This window comes from Ochotona curzoniae, unplaced genomic scaffold, assembly GCF_017591425.1.
Source record: "Ochotona curzoniae isolate NIBS_2020 unplaced genomic scaffold, NIBS_Ocur_1.0 contig_66, whole genome shotgun sequence".
In the NCBI taxonomy this organism is placed as follows: domain Eukaryota; kingdom Metazoa; phylum Chordata; class Mammalia; order Lagomorpha; family Ochotonidae; genus Ochotona; species Ochotona curzoniae.
This window is the reverse complement of record NW_024466512.1, coordinates 1,240,329-1,262,153: the sequence shown is the minus strand read 5'-3', so window position 1 is coordinate 1,262,153 and position 21,825 is coordinate 1,240,329. Positions and strand designations below refer to the sequence as shown.

The following is a 21,825-nucleotide window of genomic DNA, read 5'->3' as shown; positions in this document are numbered from 1 at the left end:
CAGGAGTGCACTGGGTGGGCGCAGTGCTCAGGCAGATGGCAGGATCTGAGTGGTGCGGGCATCACAGCTCTGCTGCTCCCCTCACAGTGTCCTCACAGCCTCAGCAGCAGCGTTTGTGAATTTGCCCACTCTGTCCAGGACTTCTTCATTATATATATATTTGAAAGGCAGAGCTATAAGGAGATAAGGAGGAGAAGAGAGAGCTTTTATGTTTTGGGTCACTTCCCAGCTGGTCTCAATGGCCAGGGCTGGGCCGAGACAAAGCCAGGAGCTTCTTCTGGGTCTCTCATGTCGATGCAGGGGTCCAAGCACTTGAGCTGCCTTCCTCTGCTTTTCCACGCACACTGACAGAGCTGGGCAGGAAGTGGAGCAGCTGTGACTTGAACTAGAGTATAGATGAGATGCTGCAAGCAGAGGCTTAACTTACCATGCCACAGTGCCGGCTCCAGGCACAGGCCTCTCACAACATGGCAATTGTCTCCATGTCTCAGGATGCGCAGGCCTAGTGGTCCTGTCAGTGTCTGCGTCCTCTTCCTGGAGGGAGACTCGACCCTGACACCTGCCTTGTGGGATTTCAGGATGCCAGTTGAAGGAAAGATCTCAGACAGGGAGGAGGCAGTTACAGAGGGAAAAGCAGACACCTGCAGGGACACGAGGACTGGGCAGTGACAAGGCAGCCAGGCACTGCTCCCCGGGATGTGATGGGAACGTGTTGTTTATGGAAACAAGGCCATGACGTTGTAGACCCTGGTGTGTGCCTGGAGGCCTTCCCCGGCAGGATCCCCACCGGCACGTCGGCACCCATGCGCCTGCTACAGTCTGGAGGAGTCCACCTCTCTCCTTCTGCTGTGCTCTTTCTTGCTGGAGGATGTGCTCCGGCAAGCCACCTGACCTCTGCTCGATTTGGCTGCTGAGATGCAGTTCCCTCGGCAGAGTGTGTAAAGCCGTGACCTGTGTTAGCGGCCGTAGAAGCACAGACTCCTGCCGCAGCAATGACAGGGAAGCAGCTGCAGGTTCAGTGTTTAAGCTGTTTCTCCTGTGGTTTACAGCCTGCCCCCACCCCACCTCCCTGCCTCCGCGTCCCTGCGATCTCGTCGCGGCAGAGAAGCTGCCCGTTGACTCACTGATGCTGCTGGGGGCCTGGTCTGCTCTGTGTGCTCGCTGTGGGGTGCCAGGCACAGCAGGTGCTCCCTGCTCTCACCGTGAGTGCTGGGGCATCGTGGTGAGGGTTGGCCTGTGAGGGCTGGCTGTCTTCTTCCTCTCCACCCCCCACGCACACCGAGGGCACCAGGAGACTGTGGCTGTGCCCGCGGCTGGCCGAGCAGCAGAGCGGGCCGACAAGCGGGACGCTGAGTTGCTAATGAAAAAGTGAAGAGCCAAAAATAAGAGAACGGTATTAGGAGGATAATAGAGGAAGTGGAAATGCCTTAAACTTGTCTTTCATGCCAGGATATCAAATAGAAATTGTCGAAAATTGAGTAATCCAGGAGCAGAAGTAACTGTGTTTTATTTAGAGTTGCGATAGCCACAACAAGAGCTGGAAACATAAAGTGTTCAAATGACCCTCTCCTGAGACAGCGACCGCGGCAGGAAACTTGCCTTTTTCATTTAATACCACTCGGCACTGCTTTAATATTTCCACGTTGTGTGTTTATGACTTTTATAATTTTTAAAAATGTTGGGGGGAAAGCCATGTGCACAGACTTCAATATCCTTGTCCCCTGTAAAAATGTCTTCACTTATTTATGACTGGGCTCTGTGCCAGCGGACTCGGGAGCGGGTCAGCGGAAGAAACGGCGTCAGCAGGCTGTGCCACGTCGCGTGAACGCCACAAGGCTTGTGGCACCTGCTCTCCCTCCTAGGAGGATCCACACAGCTGGCTTGCACAATCCCACACCTCGAGAAGGCCGGTCTCTGCTGGCGGGAGACCATCGTCCAGGGAGGTGGACTGATGTGCGCTTCCTATGAAAACTCGCCGAACACGAGAGAGAGAGAGAGAGAGAGAGAGAGAGAGGGGCAACGGGGACACAGGCCCTGTCACCACTAGGAGGTGTCCAATAGTCGAATCAAACAGCGTTTTAACTTCTGCCAACACTAAGGCAGGGCAGCAGGGCAGCTACTAATAATGGGGGTGGGGGCATGCTGTGCCTGCACTGGGCAGTGAGTGGCACCTGCTGGGTGCCTGCTCTACCCGAGACTTGCCTGGATGCCCCACACAGGAATTTTTAAAGAAAGAATAGTCCATGCATTGGGCACCTGCTATCCCCCATGTTCATCTGTGAGAGCTGGTGTCACAGAGGGCCAAACACTGGGTGGCTCGGCCACGGGCGGCCGGGAGGCCGTGCAGGAGGGGCCTGCAGGCTCGGCCCCGTGAGGCTGGGTGGGCATTCAGCCCCGTGCTTCTGGGGGCCGCGGGCAGCTCTGTCTTCATCGTCACGCAGTCTCGCCCGTGGGCTCTGCGAACCTGGCTCTTGCTTGGAATGAGCAGCCCAGCCACACTGGGGTGACCCAGTGGCCTAAGCCTGGCCAGGTCATCGGTAAGACTCTGCTTCCTGATAAGGCATTGGGCGTAGACACCAGGGGACACTTCCACAGCTCCTGCTGGTCGCCGCTCAGTCGACATGAGGTTCTCAAAGGGGACTTTGTGGCACGTGAGGCGGCGGGAACCCCTGCCATCCAGGCACAAAGTCACCTTCCGTCACATGGCGAAGACAGGGGCATCTGGAGGGGCTGCGGCAGTGCGGTCATCGCTTGCCCGCACACGCACAGGTCCGCTGCAGGGCCATTTACACGCTTCACGTGTTTATGGAACACCTACTTGATGTTCAGACAGGCGAGGCTGGGGTGGGGGCTCCAGCCAGACCGCATGACTGAAGGGAACGCATTGGGCCGCATCTGCCCAGTGAGCAGGCTGTCACCACGCTCAGTTGGGCCACTCCAGGAAACGCCTATGCCTTCAACGGTCCTGTACGGATGGCATGTCACCTCCCGGCGTGCAGGTTCACGGTCACGTGCTCCCACCTCTGGGTGGAGCCCCAACATCCTGGGGGTATCGCAGTTGGTCCAAGCCAGCTGGGGACATAAACCCCGGTCAATGCCATAGGATGGGGGAGGGCGGGGGCACAGAGTGGGGCTCCCTCTCCGAGATTCCAGAAAGATCCTGCACGCTTGGTGATCACCGAGTGCAGTATAGGAGCCGGACAAGCATTCCACACCTGTGACTTCATCACTGCTGACTCCCAAGGCGGGCCGGGGCTCCTGGGGCAGGGTACAGCCTGCTGGGTGGGTGGGCAGGGTACAGCCTGCTGGGTGGGTGGGCAGGGTACAGCCTGCTGGGTGGGTGGGGGCAGAGCTAAATGGCATGGGATTGTTCTTAGAGATGTGAAAATGTACCAAGATTGGTGGCTGTGTGCATCTGAATATGTTGAAAGCCACAGAACTGTTTGTTACCTGTGGGTGAGAGTGGAGTGTGAGGTGGACCTTCATGAAGGCGGTGTTGTGGTGTAGTGGCCTAAGCTGTGCTTGCACCAGCATTCCATATCAAAGTGGCAGTTCAAGTCCCAGCCGCTCCACTTCTGGTTTTACTCCCTGCTAATGCACCTGGAATAGGGTGCAAGTGCTTGGGCTCCAGCACCCGCGTGGGAGACCCAGGGAAGCTCCAGGCTCCTGCACCCGCGTGGGAGACCCAGGGAAGCTCCAGGCTCCTGCACCCGCGTGGGAGACCCAGGGAAGCTCCAGGCTCCTGATTTCAGTTTAATCCTTTGGGAAGTGAACCAGTGGATGGATAATCTCTATCTGTCTCTTTCTCTGTTACTTTGCCTTTCAAATAAATAAATCAGATATTTTATTTGTTTTTATTGGTAGGCAGATTTACAGGCAGAATGAGAGACAAAGAGAGAAAGATCTTCCATCTGCTGGTTTGCTCTCCAAGTGGCAGCAATGACCAGAGCTAAGCTCAGTCTGAAGCCAGGAGCCAGTAACTTCTTCCAGGTCTCCCATGTGGGTGCAGGGTCCCAAGGCTTTGGGCCATCCTTGACTGTTTTCCCAAGCCACAAACAGGGAGCTGGATGGAAAGTGGAGCAGCCAGCACTAGCTCCAGTACCCATATGGGATCCCAGTGCACACAAGACGAAGGTTTAGCCACTGAGCCATTGTGCCGGGCCCAACAAATCAAATCTTTAAGGAAGAGAGAAAGTGGGCACATTTCTCCTGGCCCCAAGAGTGGAGAGGGAGAAGAGAGGACCGCGGTTTAGCTGAAGCTTCATACTGCATTTCTGCTGTCCAGCTGCGAATCCTTGCAATAACTTATCACTGTTGCTAATGAAGGATCCGAGAAGGATGGTAGCAAAAAGAATCAAGGCAAACCCCAGGAGTCTCACTCATTCGATGGATCTGAGAGAACTGCTCTGACAGAATAGTGCTAGAGTGGCCCCGGGGCGGGAGGGGGTGGGGAGGTTCGTGCGCGGGAAGGCTGCCCAGCTCCTCCACGGGGTTGAACAGGAGGGCCAAGCTATGGCAGGTGCTCCACAGCAGGTGGCTATAGTTTGCAGTGCGGTTCTGTGTAGTTCCAGAGAGCTATGAGAGAGGTTTTTATATGCTGACGTCATACGGAAAGTTTAAGGGGACAGATAAACTGCCCTCTGTGATTCGTACAGCAGGCATACATGCTGAAATATCACACTGCATCCCATGAACGCACACAACGCTTAGGATTATTGTTACAGTGGAAAAACAAAGAAGAAACGGAAAAGTACACAGCGCCACTTGCTGCTGGCCAGACGATCTGTGGTGCAGTCGCACCAGGCGCGCTTCATGTGGCCCTGCCCGGGATGGCCTCGTGGCAGCCCGGAACCTCCAGGCCCCCTGTGCGATGGAAGATGGTATCCATGTTTGTCCTCCGAAAGGGAGGTGCAAGTCCCCGAGGAGCCCAGCTCCTGAAGGCTGAGGGATGGGGACCTGTCCGCTCGGGTCTGGCCCTGTCCTTCCTCCAGGCTCAAGCCATGCCGTGCCCTCCATCACCCCATCCCAGTGGCCTCAGGGAAATCTCCCGAGCATCTGATGGCACAGGCAACCTGTCAGACAGCTGGACATCAACAAGTGGTCCAGCTTATTCAGAAGGCAAGAAGCAGAGGCCAACCACATAATGCAAAGAGGAAGGGGCTAAGGGAGACAGATGGATACATTGTGTCCTAAGGGAAAATGATGGCCGCCTTTTTCCAGGTCGGGACTACAGAACACAGGGCTGGGAGAGGAGGGAAGCCCAACCGGCACAGCTGAGCCCAAGGTGGCCCAGGAAAGCCCCAGGAAAGCCCAACCCCTCTTAGCAGGAGCTTTCGTAGGCTTGAGAAGGGTATGACCAATCACAGCACAGCACGCCTGGCCCAGGTCCCGGGTGATGACGGGTATACAATAACTGACTAACTGCTGCATTGGTGAAGAATACTACACAAGAGGGGGCAGTGTGGCGTCCAGACTCATGTCCCTAAACTAACTGACTGCCTAAACCTTACCACACCCATGTCTCCCCGCGTCACTGGCTGGATGCCTGGGTGCTGGGTGCCGACCCATTGCAGGTGCTCCCTCTGCACACAGCACCTCCCTCCACACTCCAGCAGCCACTCCCCCCGAGTCTGCGGAACCTTCTGGAACCTTTGAGGTTACCTGGGCTCTCCCCATCAGGTGCCTGTGGTGGACGCTCAGTGGACAGGTCCTGAAGCAGAGAGAACTGCTGAGCCATGCGGAAAGCTGGGCCCTGCGGGGCCCTGTCCTGCCTTCCTCCAGCCACGCTGCAAATGCAGACAGCCGTGAAATGCACTAGCCAACCACGGCTGCCGCTGAGCCCTGGTGGGGTGGTGAGCTCTCTGACCAGGGAGACTGGCTCACAGAGGGTCACATGGCTCAGTTGCCGCCCCGTGAGGCCGCGTGCGGGAGCCTCTGACCCCGTGAGGCCGCGTGCGGGAACTCCTGACCCCGCGAGGCCGCGTTCCAGAGCCCCTGCAGCAGCTCGGATTTTCTCCGGGAGCGCGAACGATGACCACATTGCTTTTTAAGCATTTTCTGACTATTGCCCACAGCAAGGACACCCTCACATGGGCCCAGTACTCTCAGAGATGGACTGTGTCTGAACATGCCAGTTTCCCCTTGAAAGAGCTCCCTGAAAATGCTGGGTCAGAACCCAGAGCTACCTGACCAAGCATCACGGCCGGATGGGCATGGACAGGCAGGAGCTAGCAGGGATGGGCATGGGCCAGCAGGGATGGGTAGATACCGGCAGGGATGGACAGGGGTCGGCAAGGAGGGGCAGGGACTGGCAGAGACAGGCAGAGAGGGGCAGGGCCGGGCAGGGCTGAGCAGGGATGACTAGGGATGGTCAGGGACCAGCAAGGACAGGGGCAGGGCCAGATAGGACTGGGCAGGAATGGCCAGGACTGGGCAGGGGCCAGCAAGGACAGGCAGGGTCAGGCAGGGTCGGGCAGGACAGGTAGGGAATGGGCACAGCTGATCACACCCTCGGCCCCTCCCCGAGTCCCACGTGTTATTAGCACCACATCGTGTGTTACTTCAGTTTCTGTGGAAACGTCTTTGCAAGCAGTTTCAAGTAGGTAGACGGGTCCCTGGATGTGCTGTCAACAAAGCCAGTAGTGAGAGCCAGGAGCATGACCATGGGCTCAGGGTTCATGGGGCACAGACACTTCCTGCTCTGTGAGCCTCCAGAGGGCAGAGGTCATGGCACCTGTGACATGATGCCACTGAGTCCCGGGCGAGCAGAAGTGGGTTCCACCCACACAGCAACACTGTCAGAAGCCCTGAGAAGCCACTGTGGCCACAGCTGGGCTCCTCTGCCCTGGTCATCATGCCTGGTTCTGTGGTCCAGTTTGCCACCTTTTCTTAGTTCTTTACAAAATGATACCTCTTCTGACTCAGGCACTTGGGTGCTGGGATAAACACAACCCAGCACTCATCCTGGCACACGAATGGCCCTTTGCTTTTATAAAAGAACTATTTTTATTTGAAAGGCAGAATTACACAGAGAGAGGGAGGGAGAGATCAAGAGAGGGAAGGAAAGATTGGAAGAGAGAATCTTCCATCTTCTGGTTTACTCCCCCAGATAGCACAGCAGTCGAGTTGGGCCAGAACAAGCCAGGAGCCAGAGTGCTGTTGTCATCTGCATGGCTGCAGGGCCCCAAGGGCATAAGCCAGCACTCTCCACCACGCTCCCAGGCCATTAGCAGAGCACTCGATCAAAAGAGGAGCAGCCAGGGTTAGCTTGCTCTGTCAAGGTGTTGGCCCTATTTTCTGTTTTATTCTGTCATTTTTTAAAGATAATTCTGGTCCTGACTGACTTAGTTGATTTCCCACCATTTGAACACAGCGTGCTAGGATGTGTCTCCTGCACCTGTGAGCAGTCCCCGCCCAGGCAGTTGTAAAGTCCAGGTCGGCACACAGCTCCAGCCCTGCAACCAGATTGGAGCCGTAGGGGCAGCCTGAGCCTTCCCAGGGCCGGCGCTGTGCCACTGTGCGGAAAACCACTGCCTGCCCACCGATGTGGGCACAAGTTCTCGTTCCGCAGCTCCACTTCCCACCAGCTCCCTGATGCTCGGGGCCTGGGCAAGTGGCAGAGAGAGGTTCAAACACTTGAGCCTCTGTCACCCTCGTGGGAGACTTGGAAGAAGTTTCAGGTTCCTGACTTCAGCCTGGCCCGGCTGCAACCATTGTGGCCACTTGGGGAATGAAATCAATGGATGGCAGTTCTCTTTCTGTGCCTAACTCGGCCTTTCGAAAAAAAAAGACAGATATGAATTATGAAGTGTGCTCTGCTTAGCACAACATATTTAAACTATCTTAGCAAGTAAGCGAAGTGTGACTCATGAGCCGCCCTACTTGCTCTTGTTCATACGAAGCCTCAAGTCTCTTTGTGGTTCTAGCGTGGCCCTTCCCAGCCCGGGCGTTGACATGTGGCTGGTGGCTGTCACGCAGGGCCAGCAGAGCTTCTCTGGGAAGCAGTGCGGGACGTGCCCACAGCTCTGCCACAGCAGGAAGAAGGCATCCCAGGGAACATTGTGCCATGTATGGGGCAGTAGGCAAGGCCTGGCCTGGGGGCCATGGTGTCTGGCCCCTGGCTGTGCCCTCCCGTGCCTGGTGAGTGACAGTTCTCTGGCACCTCTTGGAGGAAGGGACATTTAGCTGGCAGTGAAGATGCTCCCAGCTCCTGGCAGAGTGCCAGCATCCCATTCCCTGGTGGATCCTGACTCCAGCCTTCTGCCCACAGCAAGGATGGCCCAAGTCCACGTGTCCCTTCCACCCACGTGGGAGACCTGGGAGGGTCCATGGTCCAGCATCATCACTGCAGACATTTCAGACACTGAACCAGCAGGTGGGGGTCTCCATCTCTCTTTCCTGCTGTCTGCCTCTGCCTCTCAAAATACATTTTGAGGGGTTTTTTTTCACCATTTTAAAAATTCTTTTTTACTTAAATTTTTCCTCTTCTATTTTATTTTTAGTTTTAGGGTATAGTTCCATAGTGTCTGGGGTTTCCCTATCCCCTCCTCAAACTTCCTCTCCCCAACTGATTTTCCCCGTGTTATTAGAACAGTACAGTCGTTTGCAAGCAGTCACAGGTCCATCAGTCTGTTACTTAAGGGAGCCCTGACACTGCTGGCGCAGACAATGGCAGACAGTCCAGCATCCCACTGTCTAGGTATGTCCAACAGCTTCACTGGGAGCCCATCTTTGATTTGGAAGTAGAGATGCATGCTGCATCATATCTTCCCACCTGGATATGACAGTCTCTATTACACCATCACCATACAATCCCTTAAACAAGAGGCCATGAAACAAAGTCAACAACAGAAATAAAACAAAAAATTCACAGCACCATGGCCATGCTCCTGAATAACCAGTGTGGATAAAGAAATTAGAAAAAAAAAACACAAACCTTATTGGGTAAAATGATGCTTGAGCCCGTGAAGAATTTGATAAGGCAAAAGAAACTGGAAAAAATGAAAATAAAAACAAACCTATCAAAACTCACGAGGTGGGGGCCCAACAGGATAGAGTAGTGTTAAAAGTCCTCGCCTTGAACGTGCCAGGGTCCCATATGGGCACCAGTTCTAATCCTGCAGGCTCCATTTCCCATCCAGCTCCCTGTTTATGGCCTGGGAAAGCAGTCGAGGACAGCCCAAAACTTTGGGACTCTGCGCCCACGTGGGAGACTCGGAAGAGGCTCCTGGCTTCGGATTGGCTCAGCTCCAGCCACTGCGACCGCTTGGAGAGTGAACCATCAGACGGAAGATCTTCCTCTCTGTCTCTCTTCCTCTCTGTATATCTGCCTTTCCAATAAAAATAAAGAAATCTTTCAAAAAAACCTCATGAGATGTAGCGAAAACAGTATTGAAAAAAGCTATTGATCTTGCATTTTGCACGAATGTTGGCTTATATCAGAGAACATATGGTATTTCTCTTTTTGGGATTGACTTATTTCACTGAGCGTAATGGTCTCTAGTTGGGACCATCTAGTTGCAAATGGTATAATTTCATTCTTTTTAATGGCTAATATTCCATGAAGTAGATGTACCACAGTTTCCTTAACCACTCCTCTTTGGATGGGCATCTGGGTTGTTTCCACGTTTTTGCTATTGTAGATTGTGCTGCCGTAAATATAGGATTACAGATCCCCTTCCCATATATAGTTTTAATTCCTGTTGGGTATATTCCTAGGAGTGGGATAGCTGGGTCATATGACAGGTTTATTTGCAGTTCTCCAAGCACTCTCCACACTGATTTCCACAGTGGTTGTACTAGCCTACACTCCCACCAGCAATGAAGGAGAATATTGGTGATACAATCCTGAATGTAGGTCAGTCTCACCTCAATGTGGTTTTAGCTTGCATCTCACCGACCATTAGGAAACCTGGGCATCTTTTCATGTGTCTGTAGGCCATTTGAATCTGGTTTGGTTTTTTGGTTTGTTTGTTTGATTTTCTCCCATTCTGTTGGTTGCTTCTTCACTTTGTTAACTGCTTCCTTTGCTGCACAGAAGCTTTTTCATTGGTGTAGTCCTGTTTGTTCATTTTGGCTTTGACTGCCTATGCTTTTGGTGTCCTTTCTAAGAAGTCTTTCCCCATTCCCATTTCTTGGAGAGTGCTTCCTATGTTTTCCTTTAATAGTTTTATGATTTCTGGGTGCAAGTTTAAATCCTTGATCCATTTAGAGCTGATTATTGTACACTGTGACAGGTGCCAGCCTTGCTTCTTTATTCTGTAGACTGTTATCTAGTTGTCCCAACAGCATTGTTGAAGAGACCAGACTTTTTCCCTGGATTGTTTTCAGTTTTCTTGTCAAAGATTAGTTGGCTATACATGTGTGGGCTCCCTGCTGGGTTTCTGTTCTGTTCCATTGATCTTTTCTGTTTCTGTACCAGTACTAGACTGTTTCGATGCCCACTGCTCTGTCGTATGTCTTGAGGTCAGGGATTGTGATTCCTCCAGCTTGATTTCTATTCTTCAGGATAGCTTTGGCGATTCGTGGTCTCTTGTGATTCCAGATGAACTTCTGTATCTTCCTTTCTATTACTGAGAAGAATGTTGTTGGGATTTTGATTGGAATTGTATTGAATCTGTACATTACTTTTGGAAATATGGACATTTTGATGATGTTGATCCTGCCAATCCAGGAACTCAGTGAGTTTCTCCATTTTCCAAAATCTTCTTCTATTACTTTTTAAAAATGTTTTATGGTTTTCATCATACAGGTCTTCCACATATTTGATTAGATCAATTCCTAGATATTTAAGATTCCTCAACACCATTTATAGGGAGCTGTGCTTACAGTTTCTTTCTCAGCCATGGAATTATTTGTGTATAGTCACACCATCGATTTGTGCTAATTTTGTCTCCTGCTACCCTGCCAAAGTCTCTTATGAGACTTTTTTAGTTCCACTAGTCTCTTGACTGAGTTTTTTTGTTCTCCTATGTAGAGAATCATGTAATCTGCAAATAGAGATAATTTCAGTTCCTCATTTCCAATTTGTATTCCTTTAATTTCTTTTTCTTGGCTAATAGCTCTGACAAGAACTTCCAATACTATACTGAAGAGTGGTGGTGACAGTGGACATCCTGTTTGTTTTCAGATTTTAGTCAGAAGGCTTCCAGTCTTTCTCTGGTATGATGCTGGCCTTGGTTTTTTCATAAATTGCCTTGATTGTGTTGTAGAATGTTCCTTCTGTGCCTGTCTTGCTTAGGGTTTTCAGCATGAAGTGGATTTTATCTGCACCTATCTATTGAGAGAATTACCTGATATTTATTTTTCAATTTGGTGATGTGGTGTGTCCCATTTATTGATTTGTGGCTGTTGAACCATCCCTGCATGCCTGGATGCCTGGGATGACTCCCACCTGGTCCAGGTGAATGATCTGCCTGATGTGTAGTTGGATCCTGCTGGCTAGTATTTTGTTGCCAATCTTTGCATCTATGCTTATTAAGGATATCTTTCTATAGCTCTCTTTTTCTGTTGTGTCTCTATCTGGCTTTGGCATTAAGGTGATATTGACTTCATAGAAAGAGTTTGGAAGAATTGCCTCTCTTTCTATTGTTTGGAAAAACTTGTGGAGGATTGAGGTAAGTTCCTTTTGAAACATTTGGTAGAATTCAGCAGTGAAGCCATCTGGTCCAGGACTTTTCTTGGTTGGGAGAGATTTAATTAGCAATTCAATCTCAGTGCATGTTATAGTTCTATTTAGATGATTAATTGCCTCATGATTCAATTTTGATAGATTGTATTTGTACAAAAATCTATCAATATTTTCTAGTTCTTCTGATTTGTTTGCATATAATTGCTGACAATAGTTTCTAATAATTCTCTGTATATCTGAGGCAACTATTGCTTTATTTCCTTTTTCATCTCTGACGCTATTAATGTGTGTCTGCTCCCTCCTTTTTTTGATTGGTTGGCCTAGAGGGGAATCTGTTTGGTTGATCTTCTCAAAGAATCAGCTCTGTTTCGCTGATCTTACGTATTGTTCTTTTGGTCTCTATTTGCTTTATTTCCTCCCTTGTTTTGTTTATTTCTTTTTTTTTTACTGATTGTGGGATTGCTTTGTTGTTGTTGTTCTAGTTCCTTCAACTGTAAGGTTAGCTCATTTACTTGGTGGTTTTCTTAATATATGCTTTGATTGAGATGGACTTTCCTCTTAATACTGCCTTGATTGTGCCCCATAAGTTTTGATATGACATGTTGATACCTTCATTCATTTCGAGCAATTTTTAAATTTCCCCTTTGGTTTTCTCTCCGACCCATTGTTCCTTCAGTAGCACATTATTCAGTCTCCAGGCATTTGCATGTCTCCCTGGGTGTTTTCACTGCTTGGTCTCTAGTTTCACTCCGTGATGGTCTGAGAAGATGCATGGCATGATTTAAACTTTTTAAAAAGATTTATTTATTTTTATTGCAAAGGGAGATATACAGAGAGTAGGAGAGACCGAGAGGAAGATCTTCCATCCAATGATTCACTCCCCAAGTGACCACAACTGCCAGAGCTGAGCTGATCCGAAGCCGGAAGCCAGGAACTTCTTCCAGGTCTTTCATGAGGGTGCTGGGTCCCAAGGCCATGGCCCGTCCTCGACTGCTTTCCCAGGCCACAAGCAAGGAGCCAGATGAGAAGAGGGACTGCTGGGATTAGAACTGGCACCCATATGGGATTCCTGAGTGAATTCAAGGTGAGGACTTTAGCTGCTAGGCTACAGCACCGAGCCCATAATTTCATTTTTTTTAATTTGATGAGCCTTGTTTTGTGACCTATAACATGGCCAATTATGGAGATGGTTCCATGTACTGATGGAAAAAAGTGTATTCTCTGTGGGATGAAAGGTTCGGTAGATATTAACTAAGTCCATTTGCTCTAGTGTTTGTGTGAGTCCTGTTGTTTTCTTGCTGAGTTTCAGTCTAGTCAATCTGTCCACTGATGTTACTGCGATATTAAGGTTCCCCACTGTGATGGTATTGGAGTCTACGTCTCCTTTTAAATTCAATAATATTTGTTTAACATAGCATGGCGCCCTGGCATTTGCTGTGTATACATTTATTATGGTGATTTCTTCTTGCCGAATGGATCATTATAAGATGAACTCTCTTAATGCTTTTCACTTCCAAGGCTATATCACCTGACATAAGAATGGCTACACCCATGTTTTTCCTTACTGGTAATGTGGAATATCTTTGTTCCATCCTTTCACTTTCAGTTTCCGCTGATCTTTGTGGGTGAGATATGTCTCCTATAGGCAACAGATGGATGGCTTTGGTTTTTTTCTTACCTGGCAGGGCAGGAGTGCTCCTTGCTCCCTGCTGGCCTCTGTTGATTGAAGGAAACCTGACATAACTGGACATGAAGGGAGACTTAGGGCAGAGAATCAGGTTCTCTGTGTGGCAACCATGAGGAGAAAGACATCAGCCAAGATTCCGGGACCAACATGGGGAGATGGGGTCTGGTGGAGAGAGAAAGCTGCATGGGATGCGGGGCCATAGGTGGTAGGTGGTAGGGAAAGGCAGCTGCATCATGACACTGCCAAGCCACAGCCAGGAACACCGGCCAGCAGGACACCCTGGAAGCCTGCAGCGGGGTACACAGAGAAGCGTGCAGAACCCTGTGGATGGGGAACACACATTCTCTGTTGACTGTGGCCCTGCACAACTGCCCAAGGGCCACAGAGACACTCAAGGCAGACACTCCGTGCTGGAGCCGTCAGCATCATGGAGAAAGGACCTGGGACTTTGGGCGAAGGCTAGAGAAGCTGTCCATCATGTCGACCAGTTCTTCTCTCTGGTGTGTCCAGCAGTCATTGCCGCAGTCCTAAGCTCACTTTACTAATGAGACAGCAACCCAACACCCAGTCCCAGCACTGCAAATGCTGGCATTATAAAAAAGATATGTTTATTTTTATTGGAAAGCCAGACTTACAGAGAGAAGGAGAGATAGAAAGATGTTCCATCTGCTGGTTCACTTCCAAAGTAGCCATAATGGTTGGAGCTGATTGATTCGAAGTCAGGAGCCAGGAGTTTCTTCTGGGTTTCCCACATGGGTGCAGGGTTCCAAGGCTTTGGTCCATCCTTGACTGCTTTCCCAGGCCACAAGCAGGGAGCTGGATGGGAAGTGGAGCAGCTGGGACATGAACGAACCCCAATATGGGATCCTGGCTAATGCAAGGTAAAGATTTAGTCACCATGCCAGGCACAGCAATCGCTGGCATTCTGACATAAAAGCCACTTTAGTTCATTCCCCTGTTGACCAAAATGGCATGAGCTATAGCTTCTTTCAGGTTTCCCCTATGGGTTCAGGGACCCAAGGACTTGGGTCATCCTCCACTGCTTTCCTGGCACCCTAGCAGGGAGCTGGGTCGGAGCTGTAGCAGCCAGAATGTGAACCAGCACCTATATAGGATGCTGATATCACAGGCAGAGGCTTCAGAGCCGTGACACAATGCTGACCACTCACTCATGGTTTTGATACTTATTATATCTTCTTAAAACTTCCTTTCCCTACCAAAATGTCCTGTTAGCATCTTGCAGACATCACCACAGATCCCTAAGTTTCCTTTTATCTACAAATAGCTTCCGTTTCTGTGCATCCTGGAAGGAGACTGGCTCTGATCACAGGCAGAGGTGTCCTTCAGGAATGAGCTGTGGTTCCACCGCCCGCCAACAACCATAGCACCACTGAGCAGTCCGCAGTCCTTCCTCGTCCTGTGTCCACTCTCCCTGTGGGAGCTGTGCGGACCTCTTGGCAAATGGGCTGTGAACTCTGGCACAGGTTCCTCTGTGTTTTCACTAATGGGGTTTGGTGCACTGTTTAAATCTCAAATCTCTGTGCTTCATCAGCTCAAGCCTTTGCACACTTTGCCTTCAAATGCCTTTTACACATCATGTTTACTTGAATCTAGATCTTACCTCTAGGTGTTGTCCCACGTCTTCACAAGGGCCTGTTCATTATTTTTCAACTTTTATTTTTTCTTTTCTCGTTATTCTTCAGACTGAATTTTCCCTACATTCAAGTTCACTGAATTTTACCCATTAGGTCTGTTCTGCTGATAAGCCAATCCTGTGAATCCTAAATTTCAAACATTAAATTTTTCAGTTCTAGACTTTATATTGGTTCCTATTTTGTTCTTATTTCTTAGCTGAAATTTTGCATCTTTTCTTCACACCCAGCTGTTCTTTTTCTTTTCTTTTCTCTTTAACCTCACTGAGTACTTACGTTTTTCTGAATGTCATTACCCAGTGTCAGCATCGTGGTAAGTCAGTCCTCATCAGGTTGACTTTCCTCTTGATCTAGGCCAGATCCTGGATCTGTATAGATGGGGTCATGATAGACTGTATCCTGAACACGGAAGAAATGTGATGCTTTCAGATTGTTTTCTAGTCTTTCAGAAAATGTTAACGCTCACTTTTGCAGGCAATTAACACGTTGTACTTAGATTAAAAATTCAGACTCTTAAGTAACAGCTCAAATTTCATTGAGATCTTTTAAGCTACACTGCTCTGAGTCTATCTAAAATCATGCATGACTCAAAGGTCATCCCATGACCAGGGGAGGGTTTTTTTCCTTTCTGTCTGGAATTTGCAGTTTTCATACTTATAAGAGGGTTAGTTCCAGTTAACTTGGCATACTATATGTATGTTTATTTCTTGCTTTAGATCTATCTATTTATTTATTTATTTATTTGAAAGAATGAGAGAGAGAGATCTTCCATCTGCTAGTTCACTCCCCTACCAGTCGTAACATCCAGAGCTGGGATTACCCAAAGCCAGCAACTTCTTCTGGGTAGCCTGTATGGATTCAGGGGCCCAAGCACGTGGAGCCACGCCCAGCGTGCTTTCCCAGGCAGCAGAAGTGGAGCAGTGGGGACATGAACCAACATACATCTGGGATGCTAGCAGTGCAGGCAGTGGAATTATCTGCTCCATTACAATTCTGGTCCCATGTTTGTTCCACACCTGGAAGCCTCAGCAGCAAGTGAACGGATGGAGAAATGAAGAGCCAGCTCTCTCTAGGATGAGAAGAAAAGCAGCTGTGGGCAGTTGTGCCTGAGCTAATTAGCCCATGTTGCCATCACCTGTAAGAACCACACACTCCTGCTTAACCAACCCCACCGCACTGTCTCCCAGTTATGACTGTCAGAAGTGCAGGATCAAGGTGCCAGCTTACAGTGTCCTTGGAGCTTCTCTCCCTGGTGGCCACCGCCTTCCTGCCTGCTCACCTCTGAACAGTACTGTCCTATTCTTCTTACACCCACCGCGTCAGAGCAGAGCCCACTCCACGACCTCATGCCACCTCCACTCCCTAAAGACCCCGGCTCCAAACATCAGTGCTGTTCCTTGGCAGCGAGACGGTTCACGTGCCACTTTAGGAGGGGTTAGGATGTTCACAGGAGGGTCCACCACCCCTGTGCTGTGGAGCACTGAAGCCCTCATGGTTTGCATGCTGCCACGTGACTCCTCTTGCGTCCTCTCTACACCCTCCAGTGGCATCCTGATTTGCAGGGGTCAGCTGGGAAGTGAAGGGGTTGCCGTGCGTCACATGCTCACCCCATGCTGGCTGCACTTAACAAAGACGACTCCCGCGGGCCTCTGCATCACCTGTCCAGCCACTGTATCAAGACACTGCAGGCGGAGAGGCCTGACAGCAGCCACTCGTTTCCTTGTGGCTTTGTGGCGAGCTCTGAGCCAGGGTCTGACAAGCAGTCTGTCCTGGGCCTGCAGACAGTCGCTCCCTCACTGGGTCCACACAGGTGGAGCAGGAAGGAGCTCCAGGGAGCCGCACATCCTTCCCCCGGCGCGGACTGTAGCTCTATAGCATGACCGGATCCTGTTCTCTCCTGCAGGCTCTGACTGCAAGGAAGGCACAGGGGGGCCACGTTCCCACAGCCAATTCCAGGGGATGCACATTGGCCCCAGCAGCCTGCATGGTCCTCAGATTCTGGTGGAGAAGCTGAAGGAGAGAGGAGAGCCCGGTGCGATAGCCTAGGGCATAAATCCTCGCCTTGCATGCATCAGGATCCTATAAGGGAACTGGTTCATGTTCCAGCTGCTCCACTTCCCATCCAGCTCCCTGCTTGTGGTCAGGAAAGCAGTCGAGGATGGCCCAAAGTCTTGGGACCTGTACCCTCGTGGGAGACCCAGAAGAAACTCCTGAATCCTGACTTCAGATCAGCTCAACTCCAGCCACTGTAGTCACTTGGAGAGTGAACAAGCAGATGGAAGATCTTTCTATCTCTCCTTCTCTCTGTAAATCTGTCTTTCCAATGAAAATAAATAAATAAATCTTAAAAAAAAAAAAGGAAGGAAGGAAGGAATGGACAGACAGACACAGGAGCCAAGTTGGTGAGTGACACATGGGGAGCCACAGGTGGGGAGTGACACAGGCAGGGACACAGACAGAGGTTACTGATGATGCTGAGGCCACTGCACAGGCTGGGCGCCCATGTCCTGTACCCCGTCTGTCTGAACGGCAGCCCAGGTGGGTCTTGAACTCTGGGCTTCCTGGTGAGACGTGGGCATCCCCTCTGCCCCCCCACCATAGGGCAACAATAAGCAATAGCCAGGATGGTTCCCACACTGGCTCCATCTGAGGCCTGGTGTTGGCTCCTGACACTCTCCTTAGCCCGACTCTGAGGTAGGCAGGTCACTGTGTGCCCTCTGGCAGCCCTGCCCAGTGCCTCCACCCCAAGAGGAGCGACCCTTGCCCTTGTGGCACCTGATGGTTCCCGGATCCCGTGCCACATTTGACAACCTCAGGGAGCAGGACACGGGCCTCAATGACGACTGTGACACACCGTGGAAGACAGCAAGGTGCACGCAGCCTCGGGCTGTGTCTCTCCATCCTGCCCAGGAGCAAGCAGGGGGCTCCAGGGAAGACCCGTGCCCAGCAGGGCCTGCAGCTTGCAGGTTTGTCTAGGGGCATCCAGTGTGGCTCACACCGTCCTGGGGGCCACGCTGAGAAGGCAAACCGCTGCAGAGCAGCATCCTGCGAGCTGTGGACGGCTAGGCCTGTGAAGAATGCAGTGGGAGTGCTCTGTCAACTCAGTGTCAAGAAGTGCCTGGCAGTGGCCAGAGGGCCTGGGGACAGGCAACGCTGGGGTGCGGCAGTGGCAGCGGCTTGGCATCGAAGCTCAGCAGAGCCGGATGCTGGGTCAGAGGAGCCCATTTGCTCGAGCTCTGCTGCCCAGCCTCCCTGCATCCACCCAGCGACTGACCATGCAGCACCACGGGGAGCAAGCCAGTCGCCAACTGCTGATCTCAAGTATCGGACAAGATGGCAGACTCAGAGCAGGCTCTCTTGGACGGCAGGGTGCCCAGTGGCCACGGGGCGGCAGCCGGTGCTGCCCTCTGTCCTGGGGTCCAGACACTTCCCTGGCCCCGGGGTGGGGGTGAGGGTAAGTGTAGGGGCTGTCCCCTCAGGGGGAGGAGTCAGGGTACACACATACCTGGCCACCAAGTAACTGTAGCCCAACACAGAGCCAGGAAGATGTGCAATTACAGGGACAAAAATACCCCAAGGAAATCTACACGGGACTTCTTAATATCAGCCCCATAGGCGACAACTGTCAGACAATGGGTCAACAAGAGGCCTCGTGTCTGCGTGATCCCGGCTAACCCATCCTGATCTTTATGAAGTGTCCTTCTGGGGGGTCCAGATCTTCAAATATGAGGGGCAGACCCTTCCCTTTTATTAGCAGCTAAGCTCTTTATACTTTTACCATATTGCAGCAGGTTAGAAGTCTAAGCTTTATTGTCTTATGTTATTGAAAATCCAGATTCCGGCAGGCTGCTCCCTCAGGTCAAGCTCTGGCTGCGAATACATTCTCATTTTCCATGTACAGAGACCGTCTGGAGAGGGGCAGAAAAAGATTATGACTGTAATATACTTAAATCCAATTTATTTGCCTGGCCAGAAACTTGCGCCCTCCGCAATTGCTTCCTACCTAAGATGTTGTCTTTAATTCTTTCGTGACAGAGGAACGAGTGTCAGAGGCTGCAGGCTGATGCAGGCCGCATGGAGAGACCTGACTTGGTGGCATCCAGGCCAGCGGGTGACAGGTATGCCCAAAGACGGGCCCCGCCCCTGACAGGAGCTTCTGGTTTATGTCTAGAACATCGCATTTCTGCATCGGGGTGGGCCTTCGGCACTGTGATGCTGGCCGGAGCAGAAATGCGCTGACTGCAGAGAGCAGGCCGGGGTCCAGCCAGGTCCACTGCGGCCCCATGCCTCCTGCCGCCCCTCCCTGGCCCTGTGTGTTTCCTGCCCACAGTCTGCTCGGGGCAACACTGGTGGGAGGTGGGGTCCCAGCCCTGCTGCCCCGGGCTTTCTAAGCCAGCTGATGATCTTGGCCCCGGGGCCCCATCTTGGTCCTAACCTGTGGGTCGCACCTCCAGCCCACACCAGCCCAGCTCCCCCATTCAACACCACTGCGCAGGGGGAGGGTGGCCCAGAGAAGGCAGCCCTGACAGGAACGAGGTGCCGGAGGCGGGGTGTCAAGGCAGTGCCTGGGGAGACACCACACGTAGTGACTGACTCACGCTGGGTGCCGGGCACCAAGGACTCCCAGAGCAATGGAAGGGACAGGAGACACCCGATACAGAGCCGGGCTTAGGACTGGGGGCCGGCTCATCGCTCCTGCAGCCTAGACTCCCACAAACCCCAAACTCTGAGAACTGGGGGTCACAGGTATGAGTTCAAGTCTGGGCCTGGCGATCAGAGACCCCGGGATGCTGGTGTCCAGGACAGACCCGTGACCAACGGCGAGGCCGGCCTTCCTGCACCTTCTCCTTACCAGGCAGTCAACACACAGGGTGAGGGCTGAGCTTTCTGAAGCATCCCTACTTACCTGCACCAGCTCCGGGAGCATCTGCGGTCCCATCACACCTGGCTATCGGCCTGCTCCTGGGCCTGGCTCCTCGCGGCACCCCACGGATTCTCTCACACTCTCACCCCAGGGAACCCTGGCTGCCTCACAAGAAGGCCGGAGTGGACCACCTGTGTTCTATCCCCCAGGGCCCACAGGACAGACCCTGCAGATGTAGCAGGTAGCATAGCAGGGAGGTGCTGAGCTCTTGGCATTCCATCATGTGGGCACACAGGAGCGTGTGCAAATCCCAGCACCTGCCCTCAGGGGTGGCACGGAAGTGGGCTGGAGGTGCCCTGTCCCCATCAGCCTGTCACCCAGCAGTGCATGCAGGAGCGCCCAGGACCCCCGCTTCCCCCAGTTTAGGAATTCCAGGCTGCCTCGGCATTCCAGCTCGGTGTGGTGCCCAGCCTGGGAAGTAGGGTACTTGGGCCAGGGACACTGTCCCGGAACAGGATGGCAGGAAGTCCTTCTGCTGCTGCTGCTCCGGGCTGGGACACACCAAGAGGAGACCCCAGACCACTATCCTGGCTGGGCTGTGAAGGGAGCTGCAACGTGCTGGGGGGACATGGAGTGGGGGAGTCTTGACTTACAGGGCTGGGTCAGGGACACCCTTGTGTTTCTGCTGCTGGGCAGCTCTACCTTCTGGAAGCACAGGTGCAGGCCTCATGCCGAGGTACCCCCCAAAACGCCTTTTAATTATGAGTGACATAAAAAGACCACCCACAGCTGAGCCGACGCGAGGGGACCACAGGGAATGTTCACCCACCGTGTTCTCCCCAAGGAGTGACGTCACCATTTGATTTCATTTTTAATTTTTACATTTTAATCAAAAATAGATCAAATGGTGGTGGTCTCTCCAGGGAAACACTTCAGACAGGAAGCCGGCCCTGGAAAGCTGCTGGCTTCCCCCATCCCACCCCTGCTGAGGCCCCTCACCCACTTCCCACACACAGGGCTGCATCTCTCATCCCTACACCTGCGTGGGGGTCTCCCGTGGGAGACGTGGAGGCACCCTCGGGTGGGTCTGTGAGGGTGTTCACGGGAGACGTGGAGGCACCCTCGGGAGGGTCTGTGAGGGCGTTCACGGGAGACGTGGAGGCACCCTCGGGAGGGTCTGTGAGGGCGTTCACGGGAGACGTGGAGGCAGCCCTCGGGAGGGTCTGTGAGGGCGTCGGGGGAGACGTGGAGGCAGCCCTCGGGAGGGTCTGTGAGGGCGTCGGGGGAGACGTGGAGGCACCCTCGGGTGGGTCTGTGAGGGTGTTCACGGGAGACGTGGAGGCACCGCTCGGGTGGGTCTGTGAGGGTGTTCACGGGAGACGTGGAGGCAGCCCTCGGTGGGTCTGTGAGGGTGTTCACGGGAGACGTGGAGGCAGCCCTCGGTGGGTCTGTGAGGGCGTCCACTGACCTTGGCTGTGCGGGCTGTGTGTAGAATGTACCCCTCAGGTGTGTGCACATGCGCACACTCACTGACAGTACGTGCTCCAACCTGCTCTAACCTGGCACAAGTGCTCGGGGGCCAGGATGGGCATGCTCGTCTCTGGGTGCTTGCAGGAAACACCTGTGTCTCACCCACGTGGGCACAGCTCCGAGGCTGGCCTGGACTCTTGCCTATGGCCACATGGGCTCCCACACTGCGGGTCTCAGAGCCGTGTGCCCTCCACAGCGTCTCCAGGCTGCCTTCTCAGGAGAGGAGGACTGGTCAGGCCCGGGCTCTGCTGCTGGGATTGAAGAGGCTTGCAGGGGAGGGGGCCACAGAGCGGCTGGCTGCTGTGGGGAGGCTCAGCAGGCGTCCTTCAGGCCCGTCCTTCCTGTAGCACCGGACGGAGGTACTGCTTGTGTTTCTGCTCACAGACTCGGTGCGTCTGCACGGGGCGTCCCAGGGGCTGCGAGCCCCACGGAGACCCACAGGGCCAGGGAAGCGAGTCCCCCG

At 52.4% G+C, this 21,825-nt stretch overlaps 1 protein-coding gene across 1 annotated transcript in view; it reads right to left on the bottom strand.

Moving 5' to 3' along the window:
• The window catches only part of LOC121164348 (collagen alpha-1(I) chain-like), a 47,045-nt gene that overhangs the window by 21,537 nt on the left and 3,683 nt on the right, over positions 1-21,825 (bottom strand). The window contains exon 3 of the mRNA XM_040992478.1: positions 20,870-21,190. Coding sequence (XP_040848412.1) covers positions 20,870-21,190 — 321 coding nt within the window. The remainder of the gene's footprint in view (positions 1-20,869; positions 21,191-21,825) is intronic.